We start from the raw sequence: 22,344 nt of genomic DNA, 5'->3' as shown, positions 1-22,344 counted from the left end.
AAAATTGGGCATTTTGGGCTCTTTAGATGCCTATGAGTAAGGGGCACAGCTTGGTATGGTTTCCTCCAAAATTAGGGTTTCTGAAATTAGGGTTTCTGCAGAATTAGGGTTTCTGAAAATTAGGGTTTCAGCAGAATTTGGGGGCGGTAGAATGGTTAGGAGACTCCATATTCATTTAGAAGAGAGAGATAGAGTGAAAAGGTGAGCAACTGGAGGCTTAACTGTGAAAGGAAGAATCTTCAAGCTTTCCATTGGAGTTGGGAGCAAGAGGGAATGAAAATCAGCACTCTCACCAAGCAAAAAGTTAGAGAGAATAACAAAAATAGGCTCTCTTGAAGGGGGGCGCCTATTTCTAGAGAGAGAGTGTAGAGAGAGGTAATTTTCAAAATGAGTAATAGCATGGTGGCAGGTCCTCATACTGCCACCCAGTCCATAACCATCCCTTTTCCACACAAATTTAGTGGGAAGGGTGCCTGGACACTCGCCTAGCCGACCGGAAGGGAATTCTAGTCTATTCTTACTTATAGTTTGTCCGCCCGAGCTTTAATGAAGTGTGGACGCCCAATCTCACTTATAACTTGGGCGGACACACTTATTAAAGTGTGGACCTGCAAAACAAAGAATACATTGCTTTAACTCATAAAAAAGTAAAGTGGTGTACTTACCACCTGTCTACAGCCCACAAACGAGGTCAGAATACAGTTTCACTCGCACGGTTCACAAGAGGGCGTCCCCTACATGTGAACTACACAAACAAATCTTGCATGCAATCAAATAGTTCATGCAAAGACAGGATTTTTTAACTTGCAAACATGTTATGCAAGGATGCATTGAACAGTCTCCCTATTCATTTAGCTTGTAGTCCGTGGTACCACACTCTGGATTTGGGCGCAGATACACAATCCCAACCCATATATCCAGCCTACTGGCTCTCGGTGTAGACATAAGTCCCCAACCATAAGATGCCAGTCCATCCTACAGAACTCGTCCATAGGCCTGAAGCGCAGAGAATGCCCAAATAGTGACACAAGTATCTGCATGTCTACTAATCCCTAATCTTGAGGCTCCCTAACCCCACTAGATTAGGTCCCTAATACATAGATTAGTGTCTAGGTACATAACATGGTCCAAGATGTTGGAGTTGTTGAAGTAGCCCAAGTTCAACAGAGAAGATGGATGGTGAGATAGTCACCCATTGGACTCGGGAGATATCATCCACCTTAGCCATTGCAAGTGTTACCAAATTCTTGTCTGGTGGGAGCAATACTTCTTTTCTGAAGGACTAGTCACTACATCAAGCCATAGTTACAAGAAACACCCCGAAATGGAGGAGTGTCTTAGTTGTTTTTGCCTTTCACATTTTAAAAAGGCCATGTTTCGTCCATTTTCCCTTCATTGTTTGTTTTCCAAAGAACACTTTTTGTTCAATTTAAGTCAAGTAGCTTGTTAACATGTTGATATCTTCACTCTCAACTCCACGTGTTCTTTACTTCTCGCATTTTCTTTCCTCTCCATTCTCTCTTCTCCTACTTTCATTCCTCTTGCTTGTGTTATCCTTGCCGATATAGCATTTCCCCATTTCGACTCCCTCAAAGTGCCATTTCTATTTTTGTTTCCGTTAATATTTCTATTTAACTTTCCCTCAAAGTGTCGATAAAACTCCTTGGAGGAGTCTTGAGTACAAGTTCTTAGAGCTAGAGAGCTCTCTTATCTTTTTACATGTCTCAACAATGAGAGAATAGCTGAATTTATAGTTCTTGCCCAAAAGCACTTGAGAAAAGCGCTTTAAAACTCACTTTGTAGTCCAAAAAGCATCTATTTAATAATAAAAGCTCCTCTCTTTTTAGTATTTAAAAAGCTTTTACTCTTTTGCTTTCCAAAAGCTAGTCGCATCATTCCAAGCCTATTAGGTGACCTTGTGCTGCTATCCTGCCACGTCACCATCACCGCGCCACCTTTTTTCCCCAAACTTTTTTTTTGGTATGCGCGCATTGGTTTTTACATATCAACAACCTGTATTTTGATGCTTTGGTGACATTGTTAGAAGTCATCTCCTGTCTATATTTATACACCAGGGCCTCTGTTGTGGGTGTGCCCACCCTGTATAAGGTGTTTTATCATTTTTCCACACTCCCCGTATTTTTCCTATTTTTTTCCATTTTTTCCAGTGGTGGGGAGGGTTGCCAGAGGGTGGCAGGAGCACTCCAGTGCTGGCCGACTGCATTTTCTCAGTCGTGGGCTACTGGACTGCTGGCCGACTGCATTTTCTCAGTCGTGGGCACTTCTCTGCTGGCCGACTGCATTTATGCAATCGTGGACACCTTTTCAACAGTCGTGGGCACTTCTTATGCTGGCCGACTGCTCTCCCAAGGGCATATATATAGGCCCCTTGCCCCCACCACTCATTCATTCAGTTTTCTTGGGATCTTGTGTATAGAGAAGAGTTTACACGCCTATCTCTCTGTGTTTCTTGTGCTGTTTATTTTCTGCAGTCTACTTGCCTTGTCTACCCAAGTTTGGTTATCATTTTTGCTGCATATTCTGACATGGTATCAGAGCCCTAGGCTCGAGATAGATCTTGGGAGTTTTTCGGAGCAAGAGGGGGAGCGTTAGGCTGCTGATTGGTGGACTGTTTTGGGCTGAACGGGAAGAGAAGGTGCAAGAGGAAGGCAGGCTAAGGTGCTGGACAGCCACTTGCAGGTTTACAGATTTTTTTTTTCCCCACCCACCCACCCTTTCAGGTTACTCTCCGCGATGGCAGATTTACTAGAGATGGTTGAGAAGCACGTGAAGATTCCGACTCTCCCCACGTTCCCAATGGATCGTCAGCTGGACGGGTCCAATTACGGCATCTGGAAGGTCATGATGGAGTCGGTGTTGGAGTCATATGACCTTGCTGATTTTATCATCATCGGGGTTCCACGGCCGGAAGCTGAGGAAGGGGAGTTACTATCGATGAGGAAGGACCAAGAGGCACAGGCACACATGTGGGATCGTGTCAACGCCAGGGTCCGGTCGTTTATTTTCCTCGATTGCACACCACAAGTGATCAATCATGTGAAGCACATGACGCTGGCGAGAGGCATATGGGAGCACTTGGCTGCTTTGTATAACAGGGTATCACCCATGAAACGGATCTCCTTGGAAGTGCAGATGCGGGTTACGAACCCTGCAAAGTCCTCGACGATGCGGGAACACATTAACAAGCTGCAGGCCCTTCAGCAGGAAGTCTTACAAGCTGGGAAAGAGATATCATCTGAAGACATGGCCATCACTTTGCTGTCCCACTTGCCTAGTCAGTATTCTGCTTTCTATTCCTCGTTGATTATGAGTGGCAGGCTCAGCACCATTACTTGGGAGGAGCTTGTGCCAATGGTCTTGGACCAGGAGGAACGTTTCACGAACCCTCCTCACAGCGGAGGTTCGGAGGCCTTAACTGGCCAACGGTCAAAAGGCCGGAATAACAACAAGGGCAAAGGGAAGGCTTCACCGGAGAAGTCTTCTGAGAAGAAGCCTGATTCAGAACAAGAGAAGCTGATGGCCGAAAGATCTTGTAATGATTGTGGCGAGAAAGGCCACTACTGGAGGAAGTGCCCTAAGCGGACAGGGAAGAGTGCTGATTCCTCAGCCTCAGCTGCAAAGACTCTGGCATTTGCTCCAGGCGGGCTTCGAAACCATTGGAGTTGATTCACACTGACTTGTGTGGACCTCAGCAGATACCATCTTTGGGAGGATCTCTCTACTTTATGCTGCTTGTTGATGATTGTACCAGATTCACGTGGGTCTACTTTCTTTCCTAGAAGGACCAGGCTTTTGCTCGGTTCAAGGATTGGCACGTGATGGTGGAGAAAGAGTTTGGATATCAGGTTAAGACTCTCAGGGCTGACAAAGGAGGTGAATTCTCCTCGACTGTATTTCTCAGGTTTTGTGCAGATCATGGCATCAAAAGGGAACTGGCCAATACCGGATCGCCTTCGGAGAATGGAGTTGTTGAACGCAAGAACAGGACTGTGGTGGAGATGGCGAGGACCATGCTGGAGCATCGTGATCTTCCTCGTTCACTTTGGGGTGAGGCTATGGCAACGGCTGTCCATACCATTAACCGATCTCCGACGACTTCAGTACCCCATATGACTCCATTTGAGGCATATTTTGGCAGGAAACCCGATGTCTCGCACTTCCGTGTCTTTGGGAGTGACGCGTATGTACATATTCCGAAGAAGCAGAGGGGGAAGCTTGACTCCAAGTCCCGCAAGCTGGTATTTGTGGGGTATAACTCTCTTTCCAAGGGATACAGGTTGTATGATCCAGATAGGAATGAGATTGTTGTCAGCCGGGATGTGGTCTTTGACGAGCGTGTTCCAGCATCCACTGTCGAGGAGCCGCCACTTCTTGGAGATCCAGAGGAGTCTGATGATGATTCCCAGTCTATCATTCCAGTTGATCCACCTCAGTCATCACAGGAGGTTGAGCTCGCAGCTGGAGTAGAGCCCCCGCGACCACAGCAAGCTCCACGATCTGTTCGAGTACCTAGGTGGTTGTTAGACACCCTTCGGGAGTCAGGTGTCACGGAGCTACCCTCCGAGTGGACCACAGAGGACGGCCCTCGAAGATCACATCGAGTCCGAGATAAAAGCAACATGATGGAGCTTCTTCAGGTGAACTATGCTTTGATGTCTCGTATCATGCGGGATAAAGAGCCCACTTCCGTAAAGGAAGCCCTTTCACAGGATACTTGGAGAAAAGCCATGCAGGTGGACCTTGATGCCATCGAGAAGAACAACACTTGGGAGTTGGTACCGAGGCCGTCGAAGCGGTCAGTCATTGGTGTCAAATGGGTCTTTAAGACCAAATACGCGTCTGATGGGTCGGTGGACAAACACAAAGCCAGGCTTGTGGCTAAAGGTTATGCTCAGCGGCCAGGCATCGACTACGAGGATACCTTTGCACCGACAGCACGGATGTCCACGATTCGGACCATTCTTGCCCTTGCTTCTTCTCAGAGGTGGCCCGTGTATCAAATGGATGTAAAATCTGCGTTCCTTAATGGTGACCTGTCGGAGGAGGTGTACGTTGAGCAGCCTCCAGGCTTTATTGTTCCAGGATCGGAAGGGATGGTTTACAGGTTACGTAAGGCCTTGTATGGTCTTAAGCAGGCTCCCAGGGCTTGGAATCAGAAGATTGATTCCTTCTTTATTCGGACTGGATTTCAGAGATCGGTTGCAGATCCGAACATGTATCTCTTTCGGGAACGCGGTATGGTCACACTTCTCATCCTTTATGTGGATGATCTCATCCTCACCGGCGGTCATGTGGAGCACATTGGAGTGACGAAGGCTGCCTTGTCAAAGGAGTTTGAGATGACCGACTTAGCTTACTCCACTTCTTTTTGGGATTGGAGATCTGGCAGACCCAGAGGGGGTTTTTCGTCTCTCAGCAGCGGTATGTTCATGAGTTGCTTGAGGCCTTTGGGATGGAGAACTGCAAGCCTATTACTTTGCCGATAGACCCGAACACAAAGTTAACCGTTACAGATCCTTGTGAGCCAGTTGATGCCTCGCAGTACCGGAAGTTGGTTGGTTCATTGATCTGGTTGCTGAACACCAGATTGGACTTGAGCTTCTCCGTGGGGCTGTTGAGCTCTTTTATGCAGACGCCATTGAAGTCTCATTGGGACGCAGGATTGCGGATCTTGCGGTATCTGCAGAGTACGAAGGATCTGGGACTCTTTTACACAAGAGGGAATGGAGTCCAGCTCCAAGGTTGGAGTGACTCAGTTTTACCCTCGGCTCAGGAGCAGTTTCTTGGAGCAGCAAGAGGCAGCCAACTATTGCCTTTTCTTCGACATAGGCAGAGTATCGGGCTGCTTGTGGTGCTGCTTGTGAGGTTGTATGGCTGCGGAGGCTGCTAGGCGAGATTGGGTTTCCACAGAGGGAGCCCACAGTCATCCAGTGCGATAACCAGAGTTGTATAGCTATTGCTCGGAACCCGGTTTTCCATGCCCGGACCAAGCATATAGAGATACAATATCACTTTGTACGTGAGAAGATCTTGGCTAGTGACATCTTGCTACTTTATTGTTCGACGAAGGACAATGCGGCGGACCTCTTCACGAAGTCTCTACCTCAGGCTACGCTCAAGCGGCACTCCAGCTCCCTTGGGTTGGTTTCACAGCCAAGAGCTGAGAGGGGGTGTTAGAAGTCATCTCCTGTCTATATTTATACACCAGGGCCTCAGTTGTGGGTGTGCCCGCCCTGTATAAGGTGTTTTATCATTTTTCCACACTCCCCGTATTTTTCCTATTTTTTCCCATTTTTTCCAGTGGTGGGGAGGGTTGCCAGAGGATGGCAGGAGCACTCCAGTGCTGGCCGACTGCATTTTCTCAGTCGTGGGCTACTGGACTGCTGGACGACTGCAATTTCTCAAACGTGGGCACTTCTCTGCTGGCCGACTGCATTTATGTAATCGTGGACACCTTTTCAGCAGTCGTGGGCACTTCTTATGCTGGCCGACTGCTCTCCCAGGGGCATATATATAGGCCCCTTGCCCCCACCACTCATTCATTCAGTTTTCTCGGGATCTTGTGTATAGAGAAGAGTTTACACACCTATCTCTCTGTGTTTCTTGTGCTGTTTATTTTCTGCAGTCTACTTGCTCTTGTCTACCCAAGTTTGGCTATCATTTCCGCTGCATATTCTGACAGACATCCCCCCAACTTATTAACAATTGTCCTCAACTGTTAGGTCTTGCTTTTCTCTGCTTTTTTCATGGGCTTAGCTCTTCTCTCTCGGGCTCTTGAGACATGGTTCTTCATGCGAAATGTCCTCTTCTCTTGTGCTTGGCTTTGGGGAGCATCTCTCTCTCACAATTTTCACCCTTCACATAGAGTGACCTTGGGTTTGACCCCTCTAGGAGATACTCCCATCCCTTGCACTTCTAGAGTCACCCTTAGGCAAGAGTTTCTGAGCATGATCCTCTTCCTATCAAGATCAACATGCACCCGTTATATGTCATAAGCCAAACATGTGCACACATGCTCGCCAAGCAAGGCTAGTATGAACATGAATTCCATGAGCTACTGCATGCTTGCCTTTAAAATTATTCGAGCACTGAACTTGCAACTTATCTTCTGAAGTTGAAGGTTCCACATTAGCATTCTAACAAGCATTGGGGCGCTTCGGACACTCGAACCATCTATGGTTACCGGAAAAAATGGTACAGAGACCACGTGTCAAAGCATCTTTTGAGTTGGCTAAACCAGATGTCCGATGTTGAAAGTTGTCAGTTCGCTTGGAGGTATCACCATTGATGACTACTGTTGTGATTGAGAAAACAATCACTCGTCACTGTTACCAAACTGAGAATGTCAACGATCTTGTTTTTGATTTGGAGAAGACGATCGGTGAGAATTTTGATGTTGGTAATATTGAGGCTTCAAAAACTCTTTAAAAGAACCTACATCAAACAGTGACACTAGAACTAGTTGTCGTCTAATGTAGGTTCTTTTTTTTATGTTGTATTACCAAAGCTCGGAAAAAGTAATAATTCTCCCACAAATGAGGTGTGCTCATAGGATAATAAAATGACGGGTTTCCGAAGCATAAGTTTGCCACCCGAGGCAACATGCTAAAAAATTGCAATGGAAAAAAAAACCGATCACTACATCACAATCAGGAACATGCTTGCCAGTGGGGTGTTTTTAAGGCTTCGTCAATTGTTTTTTGCAAAAATCGATCACAACTATATAGCCCAAATCTATAAGCTGTACTCGAGCATCCTCCAAAAGCCTCGCTTGCAGCTACTTTGGCAGCCTAAATATTTATAATTAAGCCAAAGAAATTATAATTATGATCAAGCTTGATTTAGTTGCTACTTGATTTTCACTACTAGAAGAAAGAAGTGATTGAAGCAAACTTTTGAATATTGCCCGTTGAAAGCTTTGCCCAAGCTCTTTGCTTAATTTACAAATGAGGGCAAGCTACTTCAACTATGTCACATAAAAAATACGCCTTCAAAGATTGCACGGATTCAAAGCTCTTCTTCAAAGATTGTAGCTCAAATTGAGAGGCTAACCAAGTCTCATTGAAACTAAACCTATTGTTAATGGAACTATTTGAAGCTAAGTCAATTCTATCTCGTTCTGATACCAATTATCCTAATCCTACTTCTAATTACACTTAGTACTTAATGGCTTGAAACCTTAGGGAGAGCACCAAAAAAGAAAAGTGTACATTTGATTATTGAATGAAGGATGTATACATGAATATATATATATATATAAAGGTCTCTTTCTCCCTTTGACATGCAAGACACCTTGCATGCTTCTAACTTTGAACGTGGTTTCTATTTTTGTCTCCTTATCCTAATACCCATTCACACACTAAGGTCTAAAAACCTTTACAAGAGGATATGTTCATAGTAAGGATTGATCACAATACAAGAGATTTAAAACATTCAAAAGACCCGTTTTTTCTTCATCGCTTCACCCATAAACCTTGTTTTTCTGTTTTCGCCACCCTAAACCCCTATGCATTGAATTCTGCATGCATCCATACAATTTTCTGTACACTCCATACATGTTTGTACAAGCTGTACTCGCCTCCGTACCAAGGTCACCACGAAACATTTCCCTGCTGAAACGATTTATTTTGGAACGAAATGTTTCAACATCGAGCAGGTGGACAAAGAAACAATAGACCAAAACGATTACATGCATAAAATCTGAAGGCTTTGGGTCTACCAAAATGTGAAATTTCAGATTTGGGCCTTCAATCGGAGAGTGAAAGTGCAATTTCCCCCTCCAATTTGGGGGCCCGAATCTGAAATTTCAAATTTGGGCCTTCAAACTTATTTACAATTTTACTTTAATACTTACAATCAAGAAAACAAAAGTACCAAAATCCAATAGCGAATAACCAAACAAAGTTTAAAACTACGTGTGCATTGTTGATTGCATCCATGGACAATTCTGAGTGATTTTCTCATTTTGAGTCATTCTGTATACATTTTACATAAACAAAACAAAAAACATGCCTCGTAATTAGTGGAGCCGCAAGCACAATTGCAATAATGTTGAATATTGAATGTTTTTATTTCTTCTATCTCAACTTTTCAGCTATCCTGAGATGTTGGACGAAACGTCCATGACTGAAACGTTTCAATAGCGAAACACATTTCATGTTTCAGCAATAACAAAACGCATTTCGTAGTGACCTTGCTCCGTACTATCACATTTCTGTGTGTACAACACTATGCCTGCTATACTGCAAGTGACATCATCATATGTATCTGTTGTACCACCTGTTTTAGGGGTTACTGTACCTACCACACCCTCTGTACCAATTGTAGCATGTGCCATGTCTTTTGAAGTTCAGCTTAGCAAAAGCCAATTGTATAATTTAGCCTAAAAGGCTGTATATTCTTCATTCTCATTCATGTGTTTTGGACAAAACTTTAGAAGTTGTCTTGTATATATACATGAAAGATGTACTTGGATAGACCCGGCCATCTCCAATAAACGAAGAAGATTGGCCCACAAAGCTTGCACCAGTAAAATATTCCTTGGTACTACATATTTCCAAGGGGTGGGTCCATAGTAACATAAAAACCCGTTTTGCCCTCTTGAAACGGCACGGAACGTTTCGAAACAAAACGAAACCTGCCCATCGAATCAGTGTTTCGCCCAAATGTAAAGTGAGGTCAAAAAAACGGGCGGAAGGTTTTTTTTTTTGCAAATGCGATTTTTGACATCGTTTCCGTCCTTGTTTGCTGCCCATTTGCCACTTCACGCATCCGACGCTTCTTCTCGGCCGCAACTTATTGCTCCGCCTCTTCTCCTTGTCCACTCCTCCTTTTCGCTCCTCCACTTCTTCTCCTCTACGCCTCCTCTTCCTCTTCCTCTTCCCTTTTCCTCTTTCTCTCTTCTCCTCCACGGTCCACCCCTCCTCTTCCCTCCTCTTTCTCGTCAAATCCCAAAGGATCTCCTCGTAGAACGCTCCTGGTACGAGACTCGAAACCTGCAATCAAACAAACAAACAAGAAGGGGGTGCAAGCCTAACTCACCTCCCAACCATGACAGCCGTGGGCGAACCCACAGACTTGGCTGTCCCCACCGAGCCACGAGCTGAGCTAACTAGATGAACGTACCGACCAATCTCTACCTCGTGACGTCCCATACCGCCACGAAGCTATCCTCGCGGGCCTCGAGACTACTGCCTACCTCAGCTGCATGAAGCAGGTGCACGTCTGCACTAGATCTAGGCTCTAGACCATACAGCTCTCACAAAACATGCGAAACTCTATATGACTAATGACTAACCTTAGCCACCCTTTTATAGGCTCTTGGCCGGTCATCGAGCATCCACACTTGGGCGCCCGCCAGTCCATACTTGGGTACCCGCCCGTTAGTCTATCCCTAACTCAGCTTACCAATCAGCCTGCCTAGCTCCAAGCTTCCCCAAACCTCGAAGCTAGTCTTGCGTGCGTGTAGCACACAGTAGATACACATTGTGCACATGACATACTCCCCTTCCTCTAAGAGCTCACTAAAAAGCCAGGGTAATCTCTCTGAAGAGTAGTCAATGTCTCCCATGTAGCAGCGTCCTCCTCAACACGATCCTTCCACTTGATCTTGTATTCCGTGATAAGCATATTACGCAATCTTCTTTCACGAAATCCAAGAATCTTTTCAGGTTCGTGTGGAACAAATGTCATATCCTCGTATCCTCGTCATCTATGATTTCTTGAGGAGTAACTAATTGGTCTATTCCACCCAGTACTTCCTTAAGTCTACTGACATGAAATATGGGATGAACTTTCACATGAGAAGGCAAATCCAGTTCATATGCAACTAAACCAATCCGGTAATCCGAAATGGTCCAAAGTATCTAGGGGATAATTTCGAAGATTGACCTATCCATAGTGAAGTCTCGGAATCTTTCGGAACTCGCAAATACACCATCGTTCCTTTAGAGAACTCTCTGGGTAAACGATGTCTATTAGAATAAAATATGTCTCGGTCTTGAGCACTTCTAATAGATTCCTTCGCAACTTGTAACATTTCTTGCATATCTTGCAAAAAATTACATGCTGCATTATGCTGAAGTCCCGAGAATCCCACTGTGACAAGTGATCTAGGTTAAAAACCATACATAAGCATGAAAGGACTAAAACCTGTACTCGTATGCTTAGTACTGTTATATGCAAATTCTAACATAGGAAGATAATCCTCCCATGAACTCTGTCTTTTGTATACATATGCTCGAAGCATATCCTCCAAAATTTGATTCACTCTTTCAGTCTGGCCATCAGATTGAGGATGATCTGAGAAACTCAAATTCAAAGTTGTTTCCAACTTCTCAAAAACAAGTTTCCAAAAATCACTCGTAAACTTAGAGTCCCTATCACTAACTATGTCCTGCCGTAACCCGTACAATCTAAACAATTGCTCGATAAACTGCCGTGCTAATTGTGTAGCTGTAATAGTCTTCCGGGTCGATAAAAATCTAGTCATTTTTGTCAAGCGATCTACCACAACCCAAATAGAATCGTGGCCTTGATGTGTTCTTGACAATCCGGTAATAAAATCCATGGAAATACTTTCCCATTTATTACCTGGGATTTACAAATGATGCAACAACCCAGCCTGTCTAAAGCCTTCAGCTTTATTTGCTTGACAAACTTGACACTTGAGAGCTGAATTCTTTGAAGGTTGGTCCGAAGACTATCCCTCAGTCGTGTTAGCCATTGGTGCGGAGAACTTTCTTTTATGCTTGTTCCCCTGCTCGATAAACGGGTTTAGACTTGGAAGAGACCATTGTATCATCATGAATACGAGCTGAATGAATGGCTTCATCCAAAGTTTTGCATTTGTTATTCTTAACCTGTAAACAGTATGAGTCTGGTAAACCGGCTACGAAGAACCCCAAAAGAGTAGTGGGATTCATCTTTGTAGCTTTCATCTGCAAGTCCCTAAACTTATGGAGGTAGATCTCATAAGTGAGGTGCTCCGAGGTCATGGTCAAAGCTATAAACCGGGCAACAACATCATAATCATCCTCTTTCTTGAGGAATTCCTTCTTGAAGACATCTTCAAATTGTGCCCAAGTCATTGGCTTAGGGTTGAGTTCCTTCCACCAAAGCAAAGCTTTGACTGAGAGGAAACCTGCTGCTAACTGGATCTTTTTTCCATCATCATATGGATGAAACTGAAAATGGACTTGCCACTTATGTAGCCAAGTGTCCACGATCTCCTTGGTACGCTGCTTTTACTCGCCCCCGAACTGTTCCCGAGTAATGTTGGGGCCTAAAGCAGAGGCCAAGGTATCCATACCTGAAAGAGTAGATAGGGTAGTGGTCAAAAGAGAGATGGAGTTCTGTAAAGCTTGCATCTGCGCGGCGATTTGTGCCTGACCTTCCGAAGAAAAAGATTCGAGAGCTACTTTGAACTCTTGGAAATCAGATTTGGACACATAATCGTCAAAAAGATCGGCATCGGTATCTTCCGTAGCCAGCAAGCCTTCGCGTTCGACAAGGGGCTCCAACTCTGATTCTTGGGTCGACATCTTGAAGAGGACAAGGGGAGAGAAAATTCAATCTTGCACAAAAAAGTGCTAGAGAACTTGAGAGCTTGAGAGCTTGAAAACTTAAGAGATGTGTGGCAAGAAGCCCACTTAAGGAGTTTATATAATCTTCCCCAAAAGCAACTTGAGCTTTTGCTTTTATGTTTTATATGTATGTATGTATGTATGTATGTATGTATGTATGTATGTATTCTGTTTTCTTTAAAAAAACACCTTAAAACCTTAAAGAGCCTTTAAACTTTTTTTTTTTAGGTTAATCTTTTAAAAAAAAACGAAAGCAGTGAATTTGGCGTGTCAATGCTTTTACTAGTTTTTTTTTTACCCCCCCTGGATTTAGTGCCACCGGCCTGTATGCTCCCGTCGCCTGACTGGGTGCCGTTACCTGACTTTCTGCCGGTGCCGCCTTCGTTGCGCCGGCCTACGCCTAGGCTTGGCCGCCTACCTGCGTAGGCCTAGGCGGCTGCCAGCCTGGCCTGGGCGCCTGCCTGCGTAGGTATGGGCGCCTGCCTGCGTAGGCATGGTCGCCTGCCTATGCCTGCGCCTTCAGCCTATACGCCTGCGCCTGCCGCACGCGACCAGCAGCACCCGGCCAACACCCGACTACGCATACAACAGCGAACTTCTCTCTCTCTCTCTCTCTCTCTCTCTCTCTCTCTCTCTCTCTCTCTAAAAAGAAAAAAACAATCGACATGCTTTTTCTTATTTCTCTCTCTTCAAGCTGTTCATATAGTTGAAGAACATACAGCTCTACTTCTTGCTAAGCAAACAACCCTACTAGACCACTTTCTCCATCATCACGGATTTCTTTGATGCAAAAGCAACATACTAATCTGAAAAAACAGCAGTATGCATAACAAAACAGCAAGCTTCTTGAACACATACTTTTCTTTGACCTCATCTTCTCTACCTACCGACTTGCTCGTTCACGAGGCATGCTCTGATACCACTGTCAAATCCCCAAAGGATCTCCTCGTAGAACGCTCCTGGTACGAGACTCGAAACCTGCAATCAAACAAACAAACAAGAAGGGGGTGCAATCTTGACTCACCTCCCAACCATGACAGCCGTGGGGCTGGGCGAACCCACAGACTTGGCTGTCCCCACCGAGCCACGAGCTGAGCTAACTAGATGGATGTACCGACCAATCTCTACCTCGTGACGTCCCATACCGCCACGAAGCTACCCTCACGGGCCTCGAGACTGCCGCCGGCCTCGGCTGCATGAAGCAGGTGCATGTCTTTACTAGATCCAGGCTCCAGACCATAGAGCTCTCACAAAACATGCGAGACTCTATATGACTAATGACTAACCTTGGCCACCCTTTTATAGGCTCTTGGCCGGTCATCAAGCGTCCACACTTGGGCGCCTGCCTGTCCATACTTGGGTGCCTACCCGTTAGTCTATCCCTAACTCAGCTCGCCAATCAGCCTGCCTAGCTCCAAGCTTCCCCAAACCACCTCGAAGCTAGTCTTGCGTGCGTGTAGCACACGATAGATACACACTGTGCACATGACATTTCTCTCCTTTTCTTGTCTTCCAACTTTCTCTCCTTTTCTTCTCACCTCCTTCCCTTTTCTTCTCACCTCTCTCTTCCCTTCCAACTTGTTTCTTTCCTCCTCTCTCTCTCCTTTTCTTGCCCAAATTTTGAAAATACCAAAAAACCTACTCCCAAAATCATAAATTTCATACCCACTAGTCCCAAAAAATGCATCTTCATCTTTCTGTTGGCTATGTTATAAATTTGGTATGTGTATATAAGAAGTGTCATTTCGAAACCTTTGTGTTTCGTCCAAAACAGACAAAACGAAATGAAACGAAACCTTAGAAACGACGAAACGGACGAAGCGTTTCATGTTACTATGGGAGGGTCGGGCCAGTCTCGTGTCCTTGCGTAATATTTCTTGAAGTGTTGTGTGGAATTTTGATTGTGGCCACTCTTTAAAGTTTGTAATTGCATTAATAGCTAAGTGTGTAAGCCCCGTGCTCTTATCACAATGGTCCTCCCTATGGACACCTCCGTGTCGAGCATACTCAATAAAGTACACCCTGCAATACACCGAAGATAACACCATAGCCTCTATTTGATCAGCTACTGACAAAGTTGTGTCCACTGACCCCTCATGCTTTGGCACAACCTCCTAGAACACTATGGTAGCATCTCTGCTGAAGAAACACCAACAAGCACATCGTCATGAGAGGATGTCACGTGCATGCACATGGACACACCTAATCCAAGGCTCATTCTGATAGGCATCAAATAAACATCTAGATCAAGGCTCTAGCATGGGTCCAAGTGTGAAAAAAGACCCCTTCTCCTCCGTTTTGTTGTGTTGTATATGGCTGCCTACTATGTGTTGTTGTAAAATCCTATCCTGAATCTACCCTAAACATAGCTGAAAACCACGGTTAATCCTAAACCAAATCATGAGGTAGCAGGCTAGCTCACCTCCCAACCGCGACCGGCATCCACCGATCTCCCTCAAGCCAAAGGCTAGGGCTTCCTACGCAATCCCATAGGCCCGTGTCTAGCTCCAACATCACATCCCACCAAAGCCAACTGGCATTACCATCATACTTATTAAAGTTCGGTTGAGCACGGATGACAATCGTGGATGGGATGGTGGAGAAACTAGGATCAAGTGCCATTTGGGGAAGTGCAGCTATCAAACTAGCCTATAAAGTTGCTAGTGTCTCCTAATGATGCAAGAGTGCATGGCTTCTCAATCTAGCTTGTGTTGATGCTCCAAAGCCACGAGTTCTCCACAATGTCGATCTTCTTCAACCCTCCATTTGGCTTCCTCAACCTTCTGTTCCTTAACAAGTTCTCAACATCTTTGTTGCTCCGTCAAGAGAAGTGTGCGCTTGAATTTCATGGGACCCTGCTCTTTAGGATTTTCTACCTCCTTTGCTTGTTGAAGTTGTAGCTTTACCAATCTGTTTTGCTCCATCAGCTCTTGGATGAAATCTTTGTTGCTTAGCGGAAGCAGTGTTTCTTCTTTAGTGGTGTCTTCTTGGACACTTTCTTTGGTGGTGTCTTCTTGGAAGCCTTCTTTTTCTTCTCGTGACATGGTGGACAGCAAGGTGGTTTTTCCTCACCTCAATTTTACCATCTGAGATGCTCACTTTAGGTAGCCAAGCTGGATCACAACCAGAAGCTCTGATACAATGTAGTATGCAACCGGTATGATCATGTAGCACACAGCAAGGCCTTCTTTATACTTTTATGTTCGAGTGAGTTTAAGCAACCCACTTTAATTCTTGATCAAGGAGATAAGAGCTATAGAGATAGAAGATGGAGAGTCGACACCTAATTGTGTTTCAACTACCCACTTAAGGACCCCCTCCCACAAGCAAGAGTTTGCTTTTATTACTTTGGAGAACTTCTTTAACAATGCAGACTTTACGAAGAACTTACTAGCGACGGTTGACTGTGGAATGCCAAACGCAAGGACAAGATGGACCAAACGTCAGTTGAACCATCATACGGTCTGGAGACAACTTGGAAGCCACTTTGGAAGCCAATATGCACACTTTCCTACATGTTGTTGGCCTGTTTATTATTGCACACGACATGCTGAAAATGCTATTTATGCAAGTGCATTCTCACATGGCTGCGGGTTTGACTGGCCTCTCCACTGGCTGACTGGCCTAAGGGCTGGCTGACTGGGTCTAAGGCCCATGGCTGGCCATTTGTGGCTCCTGGTGGTTCTTTCACACATGTGACTGTGTGGGTCCTTATATGTTGGCCGACTAGCCTCTCTCTGCTAGCCAACTGGCCCCCCTATTGAGGCAGACTACCCTAAGGGCTGGCCACTGGGTCTAAGGCCTATGGTTGGCCCTATGTGGCTCGTGTGGGAGCCCACCTTGGCCACAGGCTAGCCTAAACCTATGATACCTAATGCTTGTTATAAACTCCTAAACTAGGATGACCTACATGCGGTTGTTCTCCAAGTGGGTTGAGTGACACATACTGACACCTAAGGCTTCAAGTGTGACCGACATAGCTCATGCTTGATATGTTCCTAGACTAGGGCCATAGTTGTTTCTCGTACCGGTACGAACCCATTCGTACCGTACGGTTCGTACGGTGCGGTTCGTGCGGTACGGTACGAGTCCCCCCCCACTTTGAAAAAAAAATTCCAAATGCTTTTAAAAACATATAGAAACCCTGCTTAACGAAGATCCCAAATGCCCGCAATACTTCGCAACTTTCGTGTCCACTCAGTATTCCATATGGGGTTGTTGAGAGACCTAAAAAATCTGGCAAGGTAGACTGGTAGTGTACACTTGATTGGTAGGATGAGAGAATCTTGCTACATCACTTGGAGATCCCTAGTATAGGTAGGCTAGACAGTGAGATTCTCAAGTTATGTACGAGGGAGAACATGGCCATTTTGATCTAGAGAGGAGTCCCTAAACCTATCACCCTAGATGCACTGCTCGTATTTGTGCAAGGACGGTCCCTTAGTCATAAATGCTACACTGGGAGACCTTTGGTATTACATTACCCATCCAGGTTCTTTTTTGGAGACAATCGGGAGATCCAACTAGGAGAGACACATATCCATGTTCTGGTTCCTCAAGCACTGTAGACTCCTCCCCCCCTCCCCCCCCCCCCCCCCCCCCCCCCCCCCCCCCACCAGCCTTCCCTCACATTCAAGCTCGAAGCTCCATAGGTTGTAAGTGCCCAAAAAAACAACAACAACAACAACAACAACGGATTTTATTGTACGGTATCCGAAAATTTCATATCGTACCAAAAATTCCCGTACGGTATCGTATTTTCATACCGTGACAACTATGACTAGGGCTCACAATGGGATCATGGCATACAACAAATAAATCTCTAAAAAGGTTCTACTGATGTACAAATGTAGCATTGATGATGATGTTAAAAAGCAAGCTCAAAAGAGCGTATGAACAAGCTCAAGACTATGTGGGATTAATATTTTTAGTTAGCTTTATTTTTAGATGAGCCACATAGCACGTCAGTGCATGGGTGCATGTGACAAGTATTGCATCCAAGATATCACAAGGACAAAGTACATGCACATCCGCATGCAAGAACACTTTCAAACCATCCACAAAACACTCGACCCACTCCGACCAACAGACGGTCCTCGAGAGCATGTGCAGAAGCTTCTAGAAACGGGACAAGTAGAGTCTACCTGCTCACCTTGCTTCTGGGCAAAGCATTCCCATTGCCGCTTTAACTCACAATGATAGTCCACAGAAACAAAATGCTTCAAAATGGCCTTTCGCCAATCCTCGAGAGAGGCACCAATCAATGGAGTACGTACAAAATGAAATGGAACCACCTGCTACAGCAAGCAGTGTAGCAACCATCTCAGGTCCAACTTCATCGTCCATCCTCCAACTAGGGAGGCTTTAGAAGCTTCAAGAGCTGAGTCATTTTCCCCCCCCGAGGCATCGAGGAAGAACTCAGGAGTCTAATAGTCCAACAATGGCAAGCCAATGAAGGTGAGCAGGAACTATGCAAAGTACTTAGAGAAGAGGGACTCCAGGAAGATATTCGATGACAAGAACGGCGTCTCTTGCCAGCTAACAAAACGCTCCAAGTGATGACCACCAAAATAGGAGTGATGCTCATCCATTCATTCTACGAGTAGTATGGAGGGAGATGGATGAATCACCCCAGAGAGGGCTGGTTGCTCCACCTCGTGCTCGGAGTCATTGTCCGCCATTGTAGAGACCAAATCCAGAGCGGATTTGTGAATCCAATTTGATGACATGGTTGGCCACGGCCACCAAGACAAACGCATGAGTCTGCAACCCAGCTTGGTTGTTGGCGAGCATACGAGCTTGGTTGTTGGTGTGCATACGAGCTTCCATGGTGGCAAGCATATTTGCTTACCTTACGCATCTATGTCCATGACGAACAACTAGGAGCCACTGATCAGTAAGAGAACCCAAATAAAACTTTCCCCAACCCAACCTTTTCCACTTTTGATTCTAGAGGCCCTACCCTATACAGGGAATCAACGCACGCAAGTGCCAAATCCATAGGCTAGCCGTAGGCTGTCAATCTAAACTAGCAGTGGTACCCAACTATCGAGTGTCCAGACTCCACGTATCCTGCCAGTCGAGAAACACTTGCGCACAGATCTAGCTTAAGCAAGGTTAGGCTCTCATACCAACTGTAGACTACTTGTACGCTAGTGTAAGTGTTTACCAGAGAAGAAGAGAAGTGCAGCGGAATAGAAAACACAAGCACAACACATATAACCTAGTTCCTACTGTATATTGATGTACAAAAGAAAGGTTTACAACTGTTTACCAAGTACAAAATGATACTGAAAATGTAGATCCCAGATTCCAGCTCTTTGTCCTGCTGTAGAGAATTGCTCCTTGGCTCAAACGCTTCCAAAATGTGAAATATTTGGCTGAATATCCCACACATGCTTATATAGAAGGGAGCTGGTCGGCCTGCCCACAACTTGCAAAAGAGGTGTTGTGTTCACACTTGAAAATGCTGCCCACCCGACTGCATCTAGGCCCAACCGACCTGCTCTGCCCAACCTTTATCTGGCCTACCCACCCTGCTCCTAGTCCTCAGACTGCTGCCCGACCTGCCCATACGCCTGGCCAACTTCATGTATGTTGGCTGCACCTGCCTTCTGACTATTTGAAGGTGTGTCACAGTGGTGGACACCAATGGAGTTGGACTTGCGTAGGCCATAGTTAAAGCCAACCAATTTTGGGTTACCAAGATGTTCCAAGACACCCCTTTGGCTTTAAAGAGGTATTCCAAAAGCCAGGGCATTCAAGTTGGCAACCTTGAATCACATAGAAAGAAAGAAAGAAAGAAAGATTTTATTAACGTCTTCCAAAAGACCGAACTCGGCCTATGAGACAAATCGGTGTACCCGTATGGGGTATCCTCTGTCATCCCGACAAAATGAAAAAGTACTGAACTAAAAAGCTAAATCTGGGTGTGCAATAAGTACAATGAGTGGGGGAGGGGATGGAGCTCTACTACTAGGAGAATGCAAAGCTAAATGCATGGAGTATACAATCATGATATGCAACCTAGCTAGCTCCATCTTGTACCATACTGGGGGTATAAAATGGTATACATCAATGAAGGGGGTGTCCACAACTCCCTGAAGAACATGCCTGGGTGTGCTCTGAAGCGAGCCAATCGCTCCGCACCCTCTCTGTGAAACTGAGCTCTGATCTCTGTCATCTCTCTCTGGTATAGGCGTGGTGTCCGAAAGCCAGGTGTCCTCTGTCTCCTGCGGGCTCCTAGTGTCTCTGCTCTCTGGAGAGTAATTCCCTGCCGTGTAGGGGTTGGGAGTGGGATGGCTCTCTAAAAAAATGTAGTAATCTGTGTCTGTCGTCCCCCCTCTGGAGCTGTCTGAGCCTGTAATGATGTCTCTCTGTGACGTTGTATGTCTAGAATGAATCTCCCCAGTATGCGCTGGTCTGCTGCCTCAAAGATCTGGCGTAGAGAGCATATTGGGTCATACATGGTTGTTTGATCATAAAGGGTGGTCTGCAATAGGGAGTACAAATTGACTTCACAAACCAGTCAGGTCCAAGGAGTCTTGGCTTCACTCATGAGTCAGGTCTAAATTCTCTGACAAATAAGGATGAACATGCACTGGTAGATAGAAATCTTCAGGATTTTTTATTCCGGATCCTGTGGTTCTTCATCAATTCAAGCACATTTCAACAGAAAATCTCAGTGTTCATCTGAAGACAGGTTCTCAGAGGCTTAGGTTGTAGGTTCTTTTAGCTTCAATTTTAGTTTTCACCATTCAGCCACTGTCTGCCAGACTTGTACACAGTGCTTTTGCTCTAAGAAGCAATACAGCTTGAGCCTGTGTGTGCTCGTGAGTCTTTCATAGCTTCAATATGTGTGTTGTTCGCTTTAGATTAGCCAGACAGGCCTTACACCCTTTGTTCTACTTGGGTGTGAGACAAAATATCAAAGCCATTGCATAGTGCAGTTATCAGATATATTTTAAATGGAGGGTGCGGGGGGAAAGGGAGAGAGGTTTGAAGCAGCCACAAAAAAGAAAGAGAACAAGTGTATACCTGCATGCTAAGCAATCATGGAGTGTTACTTTAACAGGATCCGTATCAATTGTTTTGGCTTTTGCTCTCTCTTGTATCTGCACCAACCCCTCCTGAATACAATACGCATACAAGAATTTAGAGAAATGATATAAAGATCAAGTATTAAAAACCATACCATGAACCTTCCCCTGAGACATGACCCCAAATATTCCTCATAACAGAATTTCTGACTTGGTCCTTATTATGCCAAAACTATGAAGAACTAGGAAATGGCCATAGGGAGGCCCTTTCCTCAGGAAAATGGGTAGCCAATCAGCAGTGTCTTCCTGGCAAGTATGGGCTTGACAGCAACATGGAGACTGACAGAATGATGACATCTCAGTTTTCAACAGACGTATGTGAAATAGAGTTTTGCCAACTTAGCTCTCTGGGAATTCATGTCACAACTGCTGATATGTACAAATCGCCTGATCCTTGCTAGGAATGATGCTGGATGGCTGAGATTGTACGATCCACAACCATGACTAAATACAATATGAACTTGACCCTATGATGGCATCCACAAGGTTATAACACACACACACACACACAACACACCAAAAAAAATAGAAAAAACTTGGCACCATCTCCACAACTCATGTTCTTTTTAACTTACCGTTCCCACCCATGGCATAATCACCCTCCCACCATCAGAAAAAGCCAATTAAACAAAAACCCTGCAAGCTCAATCATTTTCCATACACCACGCATACACATACATAAGAACGAAAGTATCATACATAATACCAAAAGTGTGTGTGTGATGTATAAATGTATGTATGTATGTATGTATAATGTATAAACTACATAAAATATAAGCATGTATGTACATACATACGCCATGTATGTATGCCTATCATTTCTTTTCATGTAGAGTTCATCCCAAGGTGGAAATAGTGAATCACAATTCATATCAAAAATGATTTTGAAAAATCAAAAAGAAAATTCCAAAATTTAATCTCTTCAGTACCAAAGACCTTCTTAAAGCGATCTGTTTATCACGTACAAGACGATCCAATCAGGCAAACAACAGTTCGTTAATCTCATCCAATTATACCCAAAAATAAATAAAGTTAAAAATTAAAAAAATTTAAGGAGAGAGATGTGGAGGGGACGCAAAGCCCAAAACCTTTGAAATGATGAGAGAGTGCAAACCTGAGATGTGTCCTTCTTCTTGATGCCATTCAACGAGACAACGCAAGATTGCGAGGGAGAGATGAAATCGTTCAAATCTCCAAGCTTTAGAGCTGCTGAGAATTTCCCACTCATTTCTTCTCTGTCTGCTGATGCAGTGAAGCGCAAAATTTCAATTTCTGCTTTTCCGCGCCGCCTTAAATAAGCGGTGTCGATTCACACGAGGGCACGTGCGATCCACTATATGGGTGGGCTCAGGGCCATGGAAAAGATAGATTCAACTTAGAATTCTCTTCAAAAAAATCAAGTTTTAGTTATATTTTGCAAAAATTATTTTAAAAAGGCCTTCTGAAATTGGGTGCGTGGGTTGTGGTGGCACTCCTAACCCTTCTTCCCTAAACTCCCTAAATAATAATAATAGATTAGAATATAAAAACTATATCCACTTTTTTTTTTAAGGCCTTCTCAAATTCGTCAATTTCTTCTTCAACTTACAATGAGAAGGTTTTAAATCTGGCTCAATAAAAAGTATTTCCCCAACTCTAGA

General features: G+C 44.8%; 1 protein-coding gene across 1 annotated transcript in view; it reads right to left on the bottom strand.

The window, feature by feature from the left end:
* NAR1 (ferredoxin hydrogenase) overlaps window positions 1-22,055 on the bottom strand; it is a 57,890-nt gene extending 35,835 nt beyond the window's left edge. Inside the window, exons 1-2 of the mRNA XM_086800704.1 lie at window positions 21,819-22,055; window positions 20,643-20,734 (exon numbers count right to left, since the gene is read on the bottom strand). Of these exons, the coding sequence (XP_086656830.1) occupies window positions 20,643-20,734; window positions 21,819-21,932 (206 nt within the window). The 5' untranslated portion in view covers window positions 21,933-22,055. The remainder of the gene's footprint in view (window positions 1-20,642; window positions 20,735-21,818) is intronic.
* Between the last annotated feature and the right edge of the window lie 289 nt (window positions 22,056-22,344).

The sequence above is a fragment of the Cibotium barometz genome, chromosome 7 (assembly GCF_041138505.1).
Source record: "Cibotium barometz isolate CiBa-2024 chromosome 7, ASM4113850v1, whole genome shotgun sequence".
Classification (NCBI taxonomy): Eukaryota; Viridiplantae; Streptophyta; class Polypodiopsida; order Cyatheales; family Cibotiaceae; genus Cibotium; species Cibotium barometz.
The sequence above is the reverse complement of the archived record's forward strand: the minus strand, read 5'-3'. Positions and strand labels throughout refer to the sequence as shown.